Genomic DNA, 21,080 nt, shown 5'->3' with positions numbered 1-21,080 from the left:
ATGACTGCAAGTCTTTGTTACTCTGCACGATTCAAACATTTTTCTGTCCAAAAGAATTACATTAAATTGAAGCTAAGTGAAAACAAAAAAGGCCATATTGCCACAATACTATTCAAAGCATTTACAGCAACGTTATTCAGTGATATCATTAATCTGTACAAACAATCTTCCTATCATATCTTCTTTTCTTACTTTCTCTGCATCTCAAGTACAGAATTTAAATTGACAGAAACCTGGCCAGAATTCTCTTTCTGCAATCCACAGGTTCATGTGTCTGTGCCAGGTTGTAATAAAACTACTGAAACCGTGACTTTGATCACTCAGAAGCTGCTGAAACATGTTGGCTCTCAGACACAAAGAGCAGTATATATATATATATATATATATATATATATATATACTTCAAAATTGCTTCTTTTTTTGTTGTTGTTCCAATTGCTTACTTTTACAGATAGAAAATACTCTTAGAGGTTATATTTACATTTTCTCAGGTTGTTTTTCAGTGAATAATGTTAATGATAATTATGAAAATATCCAGTTTACACTTGTTATTTTTATTATAGCCTATTTAAAACACATTTAAAGCAATAAAACTAGAGCCAATTTGCCGATTTAAAATTTACAATCAGGAAAACGATTTGATTATAATATATTAGAGTGTAATAATAAACAAATAATTTATACATTTATAATAATAAATATACATTTTTATTCACAACCACAACACCTGGAATTTTGATACATCCTTTCAGATCGATTTTGATGTGGAAAATAATTATGTGATAACAAAACCAACAAAAATCTGTGTTCAATTAGCAAGATGCAGGATTCTTCAGATAAATGATCGCTTTACTGCAGCGGTAAAGTCGATCTATGAGAAATGTTCCTATGGACGATTAGGCTCGGTGGTCCCGTTTGAGGTGGTTTAAAAGCCTCCATTATGGCCTGCAGTAAGCTAGATGGATTTTCAAATTGCATTTTCATCTTGCATGCGACTTAAACCCAATGTAATGCTCGTTAACGAGCGCCACAATATCAGAGAAAAAGTAACTTTGCTGTGGTTTTGTTTGAAGGGAATGTCAAGTTTGGGGTTATTGAACGGAAGCTGTAAAATTAGTCGTATATTAGTCATAAAATATAACAAAATTATTAGTATCGTTAATATTATTATTATTGTGTATTTTACATTTAAAATACCATCAAACGCATAATTTTGCATGAACAAATTGAACTGATTTTACATTACACATATCCTTCTAATAATGCCTGATCTCTCTTTTTCTGTTCTGTTTTTCTTTGAATATTTCCACAGCCGACAGTTATCTTAAAATCACACATGTCAGTCCAGCCACCACAAATACAATGTACAGTAGCCTATCCTACATGTAGAGCAGCTGTGCTCAGCATCAGAGACAGCCGCTCCGGGATGGAGGACGGTGGATGGACTTACCGACGCACTCGTTGGCCTCCCTGGCTGTGGCTCTCTGCCATGGTCTGTCGTAGTGGAAAGGTTTGCACCTGTCGCACTCGGGCCCCGCGGTGTTGTGCTTGCACTCACACACCAGACTCCCATCCCGGTCTTTTACGCACCGAGATGCGTGCCCGTTGCATTTGCATCTCCCTCCGACCTGCAGGTCCGACACGGCGTAGAAGTACGAGTCCCGGGCCAGCTCCGAGTCGTCCTCGTTTTCGTCGCCGAAAGTGTGCAACCGGCTGAAGATGACTTTAATGTCAGTGGCTGTTACCCAGTCCTGCAGCACCGGGGAGTTGTCAAAGTCGTGCGCCGACGGTCTGCCGTCCAGCGTGCTGAAGGCGATGAGCCCGCCGGTCAGAGGGTACATGTCGGTGTGGGAGTCCGTGCACACGGCCTCCTGCTCGTTCTGCTTCGTGATAACGGCCCTGTTTGGCTTATTGTACATCTTCCTGCACTGGGTCGAGTAAAATTGAAAGGGTACCCACGTTTTACCGTAGTCCATGGACTTGTAAATAACCATGGATTCAGGTCGAGGCGAGGAAAACTGAAGGCTCACATAAGTGACCTCAAACTTCTTGCCGAGGGACAGAGTCAGGGTGACATTCTGCGGGTACTGGATGAAGTTCTCGGACTGCCAGCGGGTGAGGTTGTGCGGGTTGTTCAGGTCCGTCAGGTACGCGGGTGGGTGGTACTTCTTGGGGTCCGAGGCATCGCAGGTGTGACAGTTCCTGGTCCTCTCGTCTCCTTTCTCCGCCGATGTCACCACGCAGTAGCGGCTGGGCGTCTTGCCGCAGGTGCTGGACACCTTTACTTCCTTGCCGAAGGCGGAGTTGACGAAGTCCGGGATGCAGCGCCGTGGGTTGCCGTGCTCGTCGTAGCAGGGGTCCGGGGGAGAAGTCTGCGCCGCGAACAGACTCATCCCGTAGCCGCCGAGGGCGCTCCGGCACGACAGGGACGCGGCGAGCAGCACAGTAAGCACAATATCCACAGCCCTTATCATGGTAGGTCCCTCGGTCCCCAAGTGTCTCTGCAGCTGGAGGAGAAAGGGAAATCAGAGAGCGTGTGTGAAGAGAGAGAGAGAGAGAGAGAGAGAGAGAGAGAGAGAGAGAGAGAGAGAGAGAGAGAGAGAGAGAGAGAGAGAGAGAGAGAGTTAAGTTTGATGATGCCACAGCAGTCTGCAAACATTTTCCAAACAAACATTGGGGCGCGAAATAGTTTCTTACAGCGATATAAAAGTAGCATTCAGACACACCACATACATGCCAGGTTTTGTGATATTTTTATAAAGGCCACTTTACCTGAGAATAATTTTAAAAGATGTCAAAATACCGGCGATGTTAGGCTACTTCTCTCTATCGGGCTTCAACCACAGCTCCTCCTGTTTTGTTGTTTGTTTCTTCAAATCTCCTGCGTAAAAAATAGAGGAGCGGCTGGATTTAAGAGTCGCTAGTGTCCTTATAGCAAGTCGCACTCCTCCTGCCGGTCTTTTCACAATCTCTCCCTCCCTCTCCCCCCACCCCCCTCTCTCGCACACACACTCTCTCTCCCTCTCTCTTGGATCGGATCTTGCTTGGCACAGCTTTAGGTCAGCTCATCTCTAGGGGTGACACCAGGCGGAACAACGACATCCACCGGTGGCGCGTCGGAAGATTTGACGTGTGCAGAAACGCAAATTACCGCAGAAAGAGAGGTAAAATATCTGGAAGGAACACAGCATTGATTCAGTGTTTGCCACACCTTCATCTGAACGACATCTGATAGTTAAATCATTGCGATGTACAGTCAAACACATTAAGCCAAACTAGTATTAGACCTATTATTATCGTCTACATTAGGCCTATCATTATTATTGCAGTTTTCACGTTTAGGCCTACAAAAAGCTTGAGACGGAAAAAGTAGTAACCTGGTGATAAATACAAAAATTCTGAAGATTGCTGTAAGGCTATAGTAGTGTACCACTGTAGACTGGACATCTAATTAAGGTAGTCCACATTATGGCGTTACAGTATTAGAAGATAAAATAAAAAAGTGACTTATGTAAACCAGAAGTCTATGTTTTTAACCCATAAACACAACACGCCATAGGATCATGACTTATCCACCTAAATAAAGAGGGTCCATCGTCGAATAAAGTGATTTCTTCAACAACGACAAAATCAGAAGTGTTCATTATGTGGAAGTTTGCTTGATTTAAGTTAAAGTTCCCTTTGCAACATGTGATGCAGTTTTCAGGTACTTTTTAGATGACTGGGTAGCAGTTCGTCTCCAACATGAGGTTTCTCTCCCTGAAAGCCAAACCCGACACTAGTGCTGATCAGCTGGGCGTCAGGACCCAGATACAGCCTCCAGGGGGAGTCCATGCCATATTAAATGACATTAATAAAGCTTTTACTTACATGCAAACCAGTAAATAAAACAAAAATAAAACTGCATTGTTTTGCAGGATACATTCCTCCTGTATTGTGCCTCTCTGTGCGTTTATCTGTGTTTTTTGCCCCAAAGGCACTAGGATTAGGCACTGGTTATGGTTAGGGTTAGGGTTAAGGTTAGGGTTAGGTGCCTTGGAGGCAGCGCTGCCTGGAAGGAGCCGTTGGGGGCAAAAAAAACCACCATCGAGCCTCTGGTGCTGTCCAACCTGGTGGAGACCTGTTGAATGTTGGCAATAGATGTAACAGCGCCATCTTGCGCCCACAGAAAGAAACACCAGCCCAGCCTGACACTGCGAGCGAGCGGTGTCTTCTTCTTGTCCCAGGCGGTGGAGGCATAAGACACAGTTTGTTTAACGAGCATGCAGATGATTGGCTGCTGCAGGTCTGAATGGTAGATCTAGGCTTACCACAAGAGTAGGCTGCTGCAAACTGCTGGGTTCCATTCAGAGATAGTTTTAGTAATGAGTTTTTTAAATTAAACAATCCGAGGGATCTAAAATGGGAAAACAAAAACAGAAGTGCATCTTAAACCACACAAATGCAAACATTAAAGAATACATGAGATAATATATATATATATATATATATATATATATATATATATATATATATATATATCTTATGTATTTAACTTTTAAGCGTTTTTAAGGAAATGTGGGCATAGAAACTCAAAGTAGAGGCCACATTATGTAAATAATGATCTACTACAAAACGTTTTACAGTGTTTCATAAAATGTCAAGAGGGCAGGCGCCATTCCAGGTTTTTCTAAATGGGGGAGGAATCAATTATCAGTCAGAGGGGGCGTGGGGGGGGGCGTCATTTTATCACAATACAGCATTGAAAATGTGCTTAGAAATATAGGAAATATTGGATAGGATAGAACAACACAATGTAATTTTGCTAAATAAAACACATAACATTAAACATTAATTTCACTTGTTTTTATTTTGAAAATATTGTATATCAGAATACATTACACATTTTCTCATCTTTGCTCAGTCTGTCTTTTAAAATAAAAACAATTCTAGTGCTGGTTCCAGATCGGCTGACTCACTGCCTTCTTCACCAGCTGGAAAGAAGAATTAGATGTTTGACAGCTGTTGGCCTCTTGCTGTCTGTACATGGTTGAATTGGGGCAAGCAGGGAAAGTGTTAACAAAGTTTACATCTAAAGTAAAATCACACATAGCAACAGTTGATACAAAACACAATATGCATTCAATTGAATTTTGTGAAATGAAACGACTTCCCTTATCTGGAAATCATCTAGAATTGATTCAGCCGACGCTCACAGAATGCCTGCATAAGGAAATTGAGTAAGAGAAAAGTGAAATTGAAAAAACAAACAAATATCAGCTGGTTGTGAGGCTTTTCGAACACACATTTCAACAAGATCAAGACATCATGTAGAGACCTTTAGAAAACATATCTTTGAACAGCAAAGTGGCATTTTTGCCAATGGTCAACCAGAAATGAACTGGATTGAAAAAAAGAACAAGTGGGATCCTGTTCTTCTTCTTTCAGTCTCTCAGAGACTGCTTCTTGATTTTCAACCACGCTGCAGTTCTAAACAATTTGATTAGATACGTCTCTTTGTTCCGGATCCTGTTCTTGTCTTCCCTAACGTCAGTTAGTAACTCACTTTTAATGTGTTTCTCCTAAATGTCATCCTTCTGTACTTTTGTTATTTGGGGTTTCCTTTCTTTCATTCAGCCATTTCCCTGTCAAAGAGCAGTAGGTGAGTGACATGTTTAAAGACAAGATCAGTTTTTCCGATTAGGTTTTGGTTATTAATCCAGTACACCCTGATCATAACTGCAACCTGATCAATTAAACTTTTTTTTTTTCCTAAAAAAATAAAAATGGTATTCTGTAAAAACAAATGTAACAACAAAAACAGTTTTAAAGTACTAAAATCAAAGGGTATTCATTCACATTATGGTGTATTGTAAAAAATATATATAATAATCAGAAATTATGCAGAGCTACACAAGCTAAAATAATTCTAATGTGTTTACTGTCACTGTTTAGTATGGCTTGTCACCACATATCCCTCACTTCACGAGAAGGGGAATTCACAGTTGCACTAATACATGAAATGTAAATGACAGGCAAAGCAGGAGGGGGAAGTAAGGCCAGTGCTTCCCTGACTGAGAGAGAGAGAGAAAGAAAGAGAGAGAGAAAGAGAGAGCAAGAGAGAGAGAGAGAGAGAGAGAGAGAGAGAGAGAGAGAGCAGGAATATGGACTTCACAAATTTTGAGGAAATAAACACAAAGGACCACTTTATTAGTATGCAGGAATTATACACAATTTGGCACATACAAGCACGCACACATACACACACATACACACACACACACACACATACACACACACACACACACAGAAATTACTAGAAGACAATTATTGATATTGTTTGTTCATTTGCATCATTGATTTTGATGTTGATGGATCAAAATTTACTGAAAATCAAAAGATCTTTTTGTGTTTATTATGATAGGACAGCACAATATTGCCAATACTTGCCTAGTTTAAAAAAATAATGAACAAAGCCACAACACCCAAACAAAGACACTTAACTCAAGTGTGAAAATAGAATGAAAACAAACATGTCAAACAGATGACTTCCTTTTAGGGGCCAACATCCCTTCAAAATCCACATGAAACCTCTCACACACGCATGTAGAAAGACACACAATTACACTCCTCCCATATTGTGCTCACATGCACCTCTTTCATACACTTCCTGTTTGTGAGGCGCAGTGTGTGTATGAAGTGCAGAAGTCTTTGAACGCAGCAGAGAGCAACAACCAGATGAACCAGCCTACCAGTGACTTATTTCACTTGTTTCACTGCACTGCTCTGCTGTGCCCAGGATTTGGGTTTGTCTGTTAAACCGTGATGTGTGTGGTGAATGAATGGCAGTGGCACTGAGCTGGAGACACTTTGCCTTGGACTCTTTAGATACATACAGAAGCTATGGCTGTTGGACAGTAAACTGCAGGTAAGACAACAGAGGCAGTAGATTTTATTTAGAAATGCACAGCAGTCACTGACACTGTCACCCTGATAAACTGATTGGTTTGTCTTCTTTGACTCCATGACACTAGGCTATTGATTTGGAAGTGTTAAAACTGTTAAGTGTTAACATGTTTGCATCTAGATATACATGTACACCAAGTATCTGTGAATATTATGATATGTGACAATTTTCAATTATTACACATTTTAGCTTCATCCATCCATCCAATATGATGGTATATTGACATATTAGTGACTCTTGTCTTTAAAACTTGTTTTGTCAGAGTAAACTTTCTATGTCAACTTGTTAAGACTCATGCAAATGTGTTTCATAATATCAGCGTTCATTTCTCTGCAATGTGAAAGCCTTAGGTTTCTTGTTTTTGGTCAGAGGAGCTGATGGGCAGTGTCAGCCTCACAGTGATGGGAAAGCAGGGCTGTCACACTGACAGTGCCCCTCTGTGAGCACAGTCCCCCACTGTGATACCATTTTAGGGACTTCTGCTTTTTCAGAAGCTCTGTATGATTCATGCATTTAGTAAACGCACATGGACTTGATCATGTTGAACATTTATTTGGATGGATATGGATATGGATATGGATATGGATATGGAAAAATGTCAACCAGGGGTTCAAGCCTAATCCTGTTAACTGTCCCTGAAGCATAAATTCAGATTGACACGACAGAGTCTGTCGGGGGTCTTTGAGGGCTCCACCCAATAGAAACTCTACTGAGCCAACCCCTTGAACTCAATATCCTTTTTACTGCATGAACCAACCACCTGCCACCCACGTGAATTAAAGGTACAGTAATCTTACACTGCAATGCCTTTATAATGAAGCTGACTTTAATTCAGGTAGTCATAACTAGTGAAGTAGATCGGGCAAACTACAATCCATATAATACGTCTTTTTAAAAAAAAATGAATCCAGTTCAAGTCTTAAAGCAACACTATGTAACCAGTAACGAATGAACTGGACAATGTAACGTAATGTAATGGACAATTCCACTTCCAACCTGTAGGGGGACCGAAGCGGGAAAAGTTACTTAGTGTTGCTTTAAGTTAAACAAGCAGCTACTTCACTGATTTAGCACTTTGCTCTTGCGATGGACAGTTTAAAAAAAAGGATGAATATCGATGCAAAATGCTTCTTCCTTGTCAAAACCTGGCGCCTACATTGCCCACAATGCAACTGTACCACCCATGTTTGGTCACACATTCAGGTGTGTTATGCTAGTGGTTTCACTTTCCAACTTGCGAATCTTCAGCCCCAACTGACACTGACTCAAGTGACATCACTCAAGGCAATACATCAGAAATTTTGAAACGTATATTTCTCAACTTGAACATACAAAGTTAAACGTGCATAAGATGAAATACATAAACAAAAAAATTTACAATACTTTTTTTAGATAACCCTAATATTTTACAAATTAAATAACAAAAATCATCAATTTTCAAAATAGACATTTTTACTTTGCTCAACCGTACAAATGAAATAAATATAACAATACATGGGAAAAATACAAATTCCCATTAAATAATACATTTTGTATGCCCTTATAAACAATGATATGTAATGTGGGTGTAATCATGGCATCATGACTTTGCGTAAACATACACGCCACTTTCCTAAAGCCAAATGGCATGTTATCTGTACGCATTTTGAACTATCCACGTGTACGTCTACGCTGTATACAGCGGATGTAAACATACACACCATGTGGCGTCTTGATAACACGCCAAAATGGCATACGAATTGGCGTGTCATACATACGTCACTTTATGAGATCAGTCTGGTGTAATATAATAACCAGTGATTAAGAATATTATATATATATTACAAAATATAATCTGTACAACCTCTTCTTAAAGTCTGCATGCTCGACACAGATACTCGCATAACCATACACACACACACTACTGCCTAAACCGACTGATTGGTCCCATCTTTTGTGGAGGTTACGAGGGGCACGCTTTATACATCCATGGGGTAGCGTAATTCAGAGGGCAGATTCAACACAGAAGCATAAATCAGGCATTGGTAAGAGCGAGAATGGCAGGTATGTTGAGTGAGTGAAGTCAGTGTGTGAGTGGTGAAGCAAGCGAGGAGAGTGACCAGTGAGGGGTGTCGGACTTAGCGTAGCGGCTGTGTGAGGGAAAGGAGAGACGAAAAAGAGATAGCAAAGACGATGTATAGGGAGTTAACAGTAAACAATGAAAACACCAAGCTTCTTAAGACACGGTGGCTTCATCTTGTAAATACGGTTGGTAAAGTAAAGGATGTTACAACGTGGAGACTGCTGTGCGCACAGGGACTAGAGTGTCTAGAATTAGATTGGATCGATGGAGGTCCCCTTTAATTCTAAAGCCAGTGAAGCCCAAGTCAAGTCTCAAGTCTTTATAGGCAAATTGCAAGTTAATTGCAGGGCTTTTAGGTCAGAATGCTACATAAATAATTAATAGCTCAGCTGTGTGGCTATGTAGGATTTTACCAAGTCAAGCCTCAAGTCCTTATAAGTCTCATGTTTAAAATCTATGCAGTGGTGACAAAATGACAAATTGGTAAACTTTGTTTTGATTTATCTCAATAGCCATGAGGCTAATACTGCCTCAATTTCAATGGAAAACTTTTCTCTCTCTGTGGTGGTCTACCATTACCATTATTTCTACCCCACAACAAAAACGTAAGCCTCAAAAATAATGCCTCCTGCCTGTCAGGTGATGACAGACTTTCCCTGCGCAATCAAAAGAAACGATCATCTTTACTTCTTATAAATTGTTCACTTACACAATTGGTTCGAAAACAATCATCTCTTCCTGTTGAGAAATAACAACTGCCATAGTGGTCATGTGTCAGGCTTGAAATAATAAAAAAGAACACAGATTAATGATGGATGGTTGATTGGAGAAGGCAGACATTGACAAGCTTTGTTGTTTACCCCACAAAGAGTACCTGATGTTCAGTATTTACATTAACTCATGGGGATCCTAAATACAGTACCACAGATATCAGATATAAGGTGTGAAGTGTGTCACCACATGTAGTTTTTTTTCTATTTATTTCACATCTAGCAGAGGTTAATTACACTTTCCCAGTGCAACACCGTGTGTTATTCACAACATTGCTTCCTGTTTGTCTCTTTTACGACTGTGGTATCAGTAAAATCTTCATTTTCACCTTTACGACACACACTTTGAGGTTGTGTGTGTGTGTGTGTGTGTGTGTGTGTGTGTGTGTGTGTGTGTGTGTGTGTGTGTGTGTGTGTGTGTGAACATATGCATCTCTGCACATGCACAACACACCTGTTGTTGCAAAAATCTTTCAAGGATGTAAGCCTTAATACACGCAAAGTGTGTTTACCCATATCACATTTAAACAAATGTAACAGGATATAGTTTTCTACTGGAAATCATGGATATCTGCATCCTTATCATTTGTTTAATGATACATTGTTGTTTAGTGTGAAATAGAGAAGACAAGGACTCACTCAGTCCTGTTTATGTAACAGAGTCACCATTGGCTCCCTGTTGTTTGGAGTGCAGTGTCATAACCTGGTATTATAGCACCTGATATTTGCATTAATGGTTTCATCATATGTTTATCAGGATTTATTGCAGAAGTGAAGACCAAAGGTAACTAGTGGCTTTCTGTGCTGTAAGTGACAGAACAACCTCTATGTTTTGGTGCAGTACTGAGATGTACAAGAGCAGATTGTTGCACCTCAGTGTATTTATTAATTAAAGCCAGAGGTGTCAAGTAACGAAGTACAAATACTTTGTTACCTTAATATTTGGGTTATTTATACTTTACTGGAGTAATTATTTTACAGCAGACTTTTTACTTCTACTCCTTACATTTTCACACAATTATCTTTACTTTCTAGCCTTGTTACTCCTATTTCAGTTTGGCTGGTTTTCATTCCGGCTTGTCATCGTTAAAAAAAAAAAACTATCCAGATAAATCACGCCATCCGGATAGAGTGAATTTGATTGTCGTTGGATGAGAAGTATAAACATATACCATTCCGACACCCTATTGGTTTGTATGTGATCCATCGCACCTGTACATGACACAAATCATGTCACACTCCAGCAAGGAAATAGCAGACGTATGTAGCCTAGTATGAAGATGTCCGTGGCAGAGACTCAAGAGAACTCGAGTGAAATGTCCCAACCAAGCAACAGCGAGGAGGTTGGTAGCCAGGAAGACCAGCCAACTCTTCTACATCCCTGGCCGTACCTGGAAGAATTTTTCAAAATGGTTGGATGCAAAAACTACTCCTTTCAAATGTGCCGCAAGCTCTGCGCACCCAAGTACCAGGAGCTAATTGTTTCCAAAACGCGACGTCTAATATGAAAAAGCATATTGTTTTTTTTTCCCCTTACATTACTTTTACTTTTATACTTTAAGTAGTTTTGAAACCAGTACTTTTACACTTTTACTTGAGTAAAAAGCTTGAGTTGAACTTCTACAGAAGTCTTTTTAAACACTAGTATCTATACTTCTACCTGAATAATGAATGTGAATACTTTTGACACCTTTGATTAAAGCCAATAATTTCTACTTGAGTCACTTGTATGCAATTACTCATACTATAGGTCTACTTGAGTACATTTAAATTGATAAAGGATTAGAAGTACCGCAAGATATTTCAGCAAAATGCAGTTATGCTGGACCCCTTATGAGGAAAGAATAATTTACAAATAACATAGAAAAAGTTCTAAACCTGCCTGGCTTAAAAAAAAGGGTTGACAATCAAGCTTCAAAATGTATCTTTGACCTTGGTAAGAGGAGTTGACAAAACAAGCTCACCTCATGGCCAACATGAACAAGAAGTAAGTAGAACATTTCAACAATTGCAGTTCCATGACAACTGGGCAAACTCCAGCCTGGTGTATGAGACTTGGTGAGTTGTCACCGGTAGCGGTTGTTTGAACTAAAGGGAAGCACTTTGTTACAGGAGAGCTTTGGAGTTGGACCGCTGTTTCCTAAAGCCATAAGAGGCCATTTCACATCCAGTAGGTCAGTGCAGAGAAAGGAGGATAACAGCTCTGTGGGCCAGCAGAGGAAGACTGGATGTGAATATCAGACTCTATCAATCAGGAGGGGGGTTAGTTAAAATGACAGGAACGCATACTGTATACACACACACACACACACACACACACACACACACCCACACACACACACACACACACACACACACACACACACACACACACACACACACACACACACACACACACACACACACACACAAGCTCTCCTCCCTGGTCTGTGGGAGTATGTCTGAGAGTCTGATCACACCACAACAATAGGGAGGCACCTGCTTCCGCAGCTTAGCAGGGAAGCTATCTTCCTGTTAGGAAGCAGTTGGTAATGGGATCAGTAGGAGAAATGGGAAGCAGCCTTCCATGAGATGGAGGGAGAGGGAAAAATAGGACAGTACGAGAAAGAGAGACACAGGTGGAGGTGCAGGGCTGGCACTGGTCTTTTATCTGGGAAATGTTGATACTTGTAACGCTAGACAAGAGAGGACGGCTTATAAATAGGAGAAAACATAAAGAGATAGCAACGGAGAGGTGCTCTATCTCAGAAGGAATAGGTTAATCCAGTGTAAATCTAGTTGTTCTTCCACAGCACAGCACTACTTGTTATTGTCTGACTGTTGCGAGTTGCAACCCATTAAAAAGTGGAAGTGACCTTATTGACACTTAGGGATGTGCTGCTTACATCCTCTTATGAAACACCACAGGCTCATGCATTTAGCAACATGACTAGCAACTCTACGTAAACAACTATGATGACACTCTGGAGTTGGGATTGAAATTCTCTGTTAAAGTCCCAATCAATGTATATTGTAGCATCGTTCACAGTAACATAATGACATGTTCCTTAGGTGTGATGTTTTATCACAGGAAATTGACTATTACGTCTTGTGTAGTTATTGAATTACAGTAGTTTTGCCTGTATTCTGCTTGTTATAGTATGTTTGCGTTAAGAAAGAACCTGTCAGCCACTCCGGCCTTAATGAATGTAATTGTCCTATAAAAATGATCAATAGCCGACTTTACTGTAAATGATTGTTAATTCCCTAAAGACTCAGTGTATAAAATCTCATTTGTTTCTAACTTTTCTTTGAGAATATAATACCCCTGTACCATTCTGTGCAATAAGGCTACTACTGTAAAATGAATACTAAAACAGTAACTTGATGCCTAGTATTACTAGTGATAAACCTCCTAACAACACTTTCACTGTATCATGCCACCTCGTATAAGGTATTCACCTCTTTTATTACCTTTACACGTCTCCATTGAACCCCATCCTGGATGCAGGAGTCATCATGGCTCTGACTTATTAGTTCCTTCCACTCCAACTGGGCTCTCATCCAGCTCTGTCAACCATGACAATGACCGGAGCCCTTAGCACAAGCGTCCAACACGCTCGGCTCTATACCCATGCTCAGTGCCACTTGGGACACCTCTAGACACAATACCTCCCTAGGGAGGATGGGCCGCTGAGAAAAAGGGCTGCATGGATGTGTTTACCTCTGGAGCTGTTGGTATTGTTGTTGAATGGTAACTGTAGGAAAAGCAGTGAAATGGTGGGGGATAATTGAGCTTCATTCCTCTGCCCTTCTGAACTTGGGTTTGCATGAGCTTCCTGCCCTACCCCTCCACCTGTGGTATTGATGAGGTCGGTGGGTCGGATGTTTGTACAGCGTATGTGTGTGTTGGCATTGTATATGTGTGTATAAGCATGACTGTGAATATTTGGACAATGTTTTGTGTAACATGTAATGTTTCAATAGCTGTGTTTGTTTGTTGTTTCTGTTCACTTTTTATGTTGACTTGTGAGTTTGCATGCCTTTAAAGGAATAGTTTGACATTCTGGGAAGTACACTTTCTTGATGAGCGTTAGATGGGAAGATCGATACCACTCGGTATCAGCAGCTAGATTAGCTAGCTTAGCATAAAGCCTGGAAAGGATGAGAACCAGGCTAGCTGTTTCTTCCTGTTTCAACTCTTTATGGTAAATTAAGTTAACGGACAGATATGAGAGAGGTGTCAATCTTCTTATCTGACCCGTGGAAAGAGGCAAATAAGCGTATTTTTCCAAAAATTTGGCTTTTAATTGTAGTGTGTGTGTCTACGTGTATGTGTATGTGCAGAGGTGTCAAAAGAATTCACATTCATTACTCAAGTAGAAGTATAGATACTAGGGTTTGAAAAGACTTCTGTAGAAGTTGAAGTATCAACTCAAGCTTTTACTCAAGTAAAAGTGTAAAAGTACTGGTTTCAAAACTACTTAAAGTATAAAAGTAAAAGTAATGCAAGGGGGAAAAAAAATGCCATTAAGGACAAAAGCTTAGCCCCCACAGGGGCCTAATAGTGCACTACCCCACCTCCACAAAAAAGGAAGCACCTTGTTCAATTGTATTTGTCTGTTCTGTATGTTCAAAAATGTAAAACAAAAAAAAGGAGCACAAGGCGACGGCTTGTGTTTTTCAGACAATGGCAGCCACAGTCTGGTGTTACAATCCTCTCTAGTGAAATACAGACACACTTTTACACCGTTTAGCTGTCAGCATTTGTTTTTGTTCAAGTGTTTAATCCAGCTGCTAGCTAACGGTAGGCTAACGTTACCTGCTGCTGCGGTGATGTTTCAGTTCCCTCTAATGTCCGTTTTCGGAGCATCAGAGAGAAGCGCAGGCATTTAAGTGGCACCTAAATAAGGCACCGAAATCCGCGTTGCTATTCGGTCCATACCTGTCAAGTATCCTGTTTTGGCCGGGAAAGTCCCGTATTTTACCCTTCTTTCTCGCCGTCCTCCCGTATTAGCATTTTCCTGTAAATCTCCCGTATTTTAACCTGCGTTATTAAAAAATAATAATACCCTGGGCCCGAGCAGAGTAAAAAAAACAAAAAAACATTCCCAATCTGAGCTCTGTCACTTGCCTCGCGATAACTGCCACCTGCAGTAGCCTACTACAGGTACTGTAGGTGGCTGTTGTTGCGAGGTTAGTGTGTGAGGTCAGATGATGAGTGACAACGTGGGAAAAAAAGAAAAAAGAACAGAGACAGATGATGGACGCTACGACAGAGACGGTGCACTGCCAAAACTTATGAAGGCTTTACTATGCATTCCCCATAGCAATGCAAGTTCAGATAGGGTGTTTAGCATGGTACGAAAGATTGTTACAGAGAATGACGTTAGGCAACAGAACTGTTTGCGCTCTACTCTCACTCCTTCCAAAACAGTCTTAAAGAATGTAAAGTCTGCAACAAATTTGTACAATAACTCACTAAAAGAGTAAAGAAAAGTTATGTGAAATGAAAAGAAAAACTGTAAAAGAAAAGCAATGAAATGAAATGTAAATGTAAAGACAAGCAATGTTATAAATTGTAAATGTTTTCAGCATTCTGCATCAAGTGGTGACTTTAGCTTTCTTGTACACCTGTCTTAAAATGTAAGGGATACTGGAGCTTGGTTGGGGTGGTGGGACTGCTCGCGGTATGTGCCGGAAAATTTCCCTTATTTTCAAAACCAAAACTTGATAGGTATGATTCGGTCCGGTAGATAACGGTCGTTAAGGCACCGGTGCCGTACTAGCACTGGGTCTGTGCAGGTGCAATGGATCGAGTACAAACCAATAGGGTGTCGAATGGTATATGTTTATACTTCTCATCCAACCACAATCAAATTCACTCTCTCCGGATGGCGTGATTTATCTGGATAGGTTTTTTTTTTGTGCGTGTGTGTTTTTGAACGAAAACAAGCTGAAATAGGAGTAACAAGGCTACTTTCAAAATGTAATGAGTAGAAAGTACAGATAATTGCATGAAAATGTAAGGAGTAGAAGTAAAAAGTCTGCTGTAAAATAATGACTCCAGTAATAATAATACCCAAAGATACCCAAAATTTCTACTTAAGTAAGATAACGAAGTATTTGTACTTTGTTACTTGACACCTCTGTGTATGTGTCAGGTAGTTAGGTGAGTGGGAGTTTAAGAACAAATGAGTCATTCATTAACACGATGCGTTTGACAGCTTTCATTTATTTCTAGCTTTCATGTGAAATGGGGAATTTGTCACACTCTGGGGAAAGTTTGAGAAGATGTAATCAGGCAAAAACTGTTTTTGATGTCATTGCACATTTCTGTCTGTGCGCTGACTTTACTCTGTAAGGACTCAGTTAACACACAGAATGCTTATTTTTCATCACTGAAACAAGCTCATGAATTATGTGTGCACATTACGCTCTGATTAATATCATCAAAATGATTTAGTTTTTGAGAAATTATTATTATATAGTCTGTATAGAAACTATTTATATATCACAAACACAAAAGAGCTAAGCTGCTCAAATTCAAAAACAGCAAATCTTTAAAAAGCTTCTTTAGGGAAGTACAGTTGTTCTGCTTCTTAAATTTGGAGGTTTCACAGTACACACATATATACTGTACTTCCATGCTAAAACTCTAATATGAGGTAAGCTTTAAAAATATATCAAGCACGACCGTAATGCATTACCAACAACCATGTGGTCTTCTGACCACATTTCAATGAACATTCATTAAATGTTACAGTATCTTTAATTCCAGTATTTTTCTAAAACACAAAAAAATCTAACACACTGTCACATTGATCAATATCAAGATCACAGATACAGTATGTCCAGTGTCTGATTATTATGTGCATTCATGGCCAAAATGTATGGTGTATTTAAAAAAAAAAATATCCCATTTACTCAGATGTTTCTTAACTGACAGATATAAAAGACAAGTTTGTTTATATCATCTTTCAACCAATGGAATGAAATAGATTTAACCAAATCGCCTCATCTGCCTACACCTAACCATTAACACTATTTGTGTCAGAAGCAAACACATTCATTGCCAACTTCTACAAACCTCAAAGAGATTGACAAGACAGGGTTTCCCTTTCCCAGCAACATACTGTACATGCAAATTGAGTTGACCACCACAGTAATTAATTTGTATTTCATCATATCGGGTGCACCTGTCCTCCCATGAAACAACATTGTGCATTTTTCAGGGGAATTCTAAAACCTTGCAATGTTGTAGTTACCAGTGAAGAAGTGGTCACTTGTTTTACTGAAAGATTTTCCTTGGTTTGGGTACCAGTCAGGGTTGACTTTTGGTTTTGGTTGGTTGGGGTTGCGGCTTTCAAACTGTGTCATTAAGCACCTGCCACCATGAATGTTGTTTATCTATCCTAAAAGAAAACCGGTCACTCAACTTCTTTTAAGTAACTAAGGGGACGTCCCTCGTATATTGTTATGCATATTGCTTCTGATGAGATGTGTTCATTACAGAACTGAAACAAGTTGCCACCCCTGGGTTGTCCTCAGGTGTTGTACGAGAAACAGCCAAATGCACTAATAAACTGAACGTTATAAAAGCGATGTTCAGCACACTGTCATGAGTCAGTGGTAAGATAAGACATGATGTACTTACAATGCTGTGGTCATACTGGAATTTTACGTGTCTGTTTTCACGACATCTCTTTGATCAGCAGCATTGTTTCACAAATCTTCGTAGCATGGGACTGATTTTAAATCTGAAATCACTGTCTTTTTCTCTTTTACCCTTTTATAAAAGTCATAAGGTGAACATTGTGGGCTTGTTTTGGTTTGCTGAAATGTTGCTGATAGTAATAGTTGTCCATTATGTTTTTTACACTAATTACTCAACATCTGTGCGCCAAGAGTTTCAATAAGACTCCTGTTTGTAAAACTGTGTATGGCCTGCGGCAGCATCTGGGAGGACATAGTCTCGACCTATCTGCACAGCGCTGTGGTCTGGCTCTACAACACATACATTCCAGGATAGGAGAAAAAAACGCTTTGGGTTCTTTGCATTTCTTTAAACCAGTCACAACTGTCTTAGGCGGCACTAAGCTACGGACACAGCGAGGGTTGTTATGCAAAATAGTCTTGGGAAGGAACTTGTTTTGGTGGAACATTTGCACCCCGCAAAAGGCACATAGAATATTAAGTAACGTTAAATGTTCACACAATACCGTACAGTGAGTTATTTAAATAAGATGGATACATGGTTAAAAGGAATTTTCTCTTCCCAGTGTATTGCCGTGTGTATTTTGTCCAGCAAATCCACACCAATTGGTCCCAAAACCTCCCAGTCGTCCCTATATTTTCTTCAAAACTTGCCATTTTCAAGGTGTAGCTTGCTAGGTCAAAGTTGTTGTTGTTTTGCAAAGGGAACGGAGTTTGAGAATGGCAACACAGAGAGCAGAAAATGAGGAACATCTGGTAGCGCCGGATGTTAGGGCAATTATCCTGGAAGTGTACTGTCGTTGATCCACACTAGGAAAGACATAACTGACATGGAGCTAGAGCTAAATTTGTTTGTTGTTGTATGGTTTAAATTTTTTAAATATACCTCAGAACATGATAGGTAATGTTGCTCTTCTCAAAATTTTACAAGACTTTTCATTAAACTGATTTGAGGCAGAATCATATGTGTCACATTTAGGGGAACTATGGCAACAAAAGGAGCGATACAAGCAAACCCCCGTGTCTGTTTTTCCTTCCCCTTAGAAATGTCTCTTTATGGTTTGTGTATCTTCTACAAATTTTCATGCGTACCGCGTGATCTGCCTTCATGCAAAACAGATGTGATAACACATACTGCTCATGAAAAGAGAGAGGCATGTTTGTGTGCATGTGTGTATGTGAACATCATGCACGTAATATCAAATTTGAAGATAATATTCCAAAGAATACATGAATGGTAATGTATCACATTTTGATTCTTAATATCAGCTCTGTCTCCCATCCCTCTACAGAACCTGAGCGGTGAAGATGCAGCACACCTCATGCACAGAGGACAGGATCCAGCATGCTCTGGACAGGTGTCTGGACGGGCTGAGACAAAGTCCCACAGCAGCACATCACTGGAACGGTAAGACTATGATGACGATCACAGCTGAGATTTGGTTAAAGATTTGGCATGAAGCAGTGAAGCTTGGAACAACAACTAATTACGTTTCTGCGCTGCTTCCGTGAAGATGATTACATTTCTGTGGGAATTATTATGTAACTTTTCAGTTAAAACCTCACATCTTAGAAATGAGAACTTACTGTAATACAGAAGCAGGCTGGTTTTTATAATATTTCTGACTTTGTCTCATGTGGTGATATGATATGAAAAATGGGGGGGAGTTGCAAAGAAACATTCATAGCCACAAGTATAGGTCAACTTGCTTTATGTCAGCACATCTGATATATAATCAATAAAAATACAATCAGCTAATGACCACATCAAATCTCCACACAACCTAAGAAACCTTTTTTCTGATCTATGAATTAAAGTGAGTGATGTTTTTGATATTGTGCCGCCTTGCGATTCATGCATGAATTCGCAATCAATAATAGCCTAATGTTATGCATGATGTATGATGATAAAGAACCAGAAAAGTAGAAATGCATGGCAAAAGCATATTGTCAATATTTTAGAGACCCCCCAAAATGACACAAATCCTGTTTTCAAGGGAGCTCATGCATTATTAAGAGGGGCCAAGCTCCCCCTGGCTCCCTTGTGGTTTGCACTCTGGTTGGTGGTTCAATCCTGGCTCCTACTGTGCACATGAGCCTCAGTCAAATGAGGGTAAAATCATATATATGTTTTTATTCATTTCTTTTGGCTGACGTGCTAATCTAGAGTCACAACAATTGAGCGGTTTTGCTTAAGCTCTTGTAGCTTATGCTTGGGGTCACACCTGTAACCATCTGTTTCTAGGAAGGTACAAGCAAACACATTTTCTCAGAAGTATCAACGCCATTACACACATTTCAGTGTGATACAGCATGTGCTGTTTACAGTGCTGACTTGATCAGAAGGCATGTTGTTTGTTCTCACTTTCTCAACACAAGGGCTGCTGACAGAAACAGGGTATATGGGTGTCTGAGCTTGTTGTTGGTGACACTGTTGCTGTCAGATCATCAGGGGAACGTGTTACTGGGTGCTGGAGGAAGTTGTGTGAATAGACAGCTGGGAGGAAGTGGTGGCAAAGACCACAGTGTGTGAGTAAGGCATCATGGGGCAGGAGAATCTGTGGCACAGCGTGTAAAAACAGGGTAAAAGATTAAATCGACATCGGCCTCCCGCACGTCAACCAGTGCCAAATATAGTCACTTACACAAACAAGTTTTATATCCTCAGGCTGTGAAGATGTGATTTTGACATTTAAAAAGTTTGTTTCTTATGTTTCATTTCCTCACTTTATTTCATGACTCCGTCTTCTGTTTAGAAGATTTCCAGGGATGACATGTACAGTATGTTGTCTATGAGTGTGATTACATTCATGTGAACTATACTGAGATATTCAAATTCTCAACAGGATCATTTAAAATTTGCAGCTTCATTTCCAGTGCTGGCATCTTCACAAAATAAACCTGTGTAGCTCTCCAGTTAATAATCATGATGCAAATACACCTCTGATCTCCAGAGATGTAACTCCTGGGTGCAGAGACCTGTAGAGAAACAGCAACTGACCAGTTTCTTGGATAACATTTCTGTGTAACCTGAACAACTCCTGATGTGTTGCTTCCTCTGAACCTGAACTTCTTAGAGATGCAGTCGGAGTAGTTGAGAGAGAGGGATCAAATGGAAAGTAAGGTGCTTGTGAGGAGTCAGCATTTACTTTCAGTTGTTTTTGTGAGTGTGGTAGACCTTAGATTGGTGTAGATACTGTATGCACAGCTCTCTCCTATTGTTTTATCTTGTTTCCATTTCACACTGTAATAGAAAACTTGCAATCACAGCTCAACTTCTCAATCCCAAAAATATGTCTAAATTAAAGTATCCAGGGTTAGCCTAGAAATCTAGATGCACCTCTAGGCACTCTCCGTTGGCTTGCGAGCTGGAAAAACCAAACTCTAGTCAGGCCAATCACATCGTGAGGAAGATGTGTTCGGAGTTTTGCCGACCGGATACAGCAAAAGTTTAATCTATCAACTAGCTTCGCTACCTTCTTCGTTGCTCTGCCTGGTTGTAGCGCTATCCTATTGCGTGCAGAGGGAATATGAAAGACAACCGTTTATTCCGGCCCTCGAATTGAGCCCTGTCAATGGTGAGTTCCCAGAGTGAGTCGTGATATCC

The 21,080-nt window shown here is 40.1% G+C and overlaps 2 protein-coding genes across 4 annotated transcripts in view; one reads left to right on the top strand and one right to left on the bottom strand.

Annotated features, from left to right (window-relative positions):
* Positions 1-2,949, bottom strand: part of ntn1a (netrin 1a) — a 60,926-nt gene extending 57,977 nt beyond the window's left edge. For both annotated transcript variants that reach the window (XM_039793854.1, XM_039793867.1), the window contains exons 1-2: positions 2,773-2,949; positions 1,451-2,507 (exon numbers count right to left, since the gene is read on the bottom strand). In XM_039793854.1, coding sequence (XP_039649788.1) covers positions 1,451-2,474 — 1,024 coding nt within the window. In that variant the 5' untranslated portion in view covers positions 2,475-2,507; positions 2,773-2,949. The remainder of the gene's footprint in view (positions 1-1,450; positions 2,508-2,772) is intronic.
* A 3,720-nt stretch (positions 2,950-6,669) lies between these two features.
* pik3r5 (phosphoinositide-3-kinase, regulatory subunit 5) overlaps positions 6,670-21,080 on the top strand; it is a 28,029-nt gene continuing 13,618 nt past the window's right edge. For both annotated transcript variants that reach the window (XM_039793817.1, XM_039793753.1), the window contains exons 1-2: positions 6,670-6,907; positions 18,766-18,881. In XM_039793817.1, the coding sequence (XP_039649751.1) occupies positions 18,782-18,881 (100 nt within the window). In that variant the 5' untranslated portion in view covers positions 6,670-6,907; positions 18,766-18,781. The remainder of the gene's footprint in view (positions 6,908-18,765; positions 18,882-21,080) is intronic.

Source organism: Perca fluviatilis, chromosome 1 (genome assembly GCF_010015445.1).
Source record: "Perca fluviatilis chromosome 1, GENO_Pfluv_1.0, whole genome shotgun sequence".
Classification (NCBI taxonomy): domain Eukaryota; kingdom Metazoa; phylum Chordata; class Actinopteri; order Perciformes; family Percidae; genus Perca; species Perca fluviatilis.
This window is presented reverse-complemented; position numbering and strand designations above follow the sequence as displayed.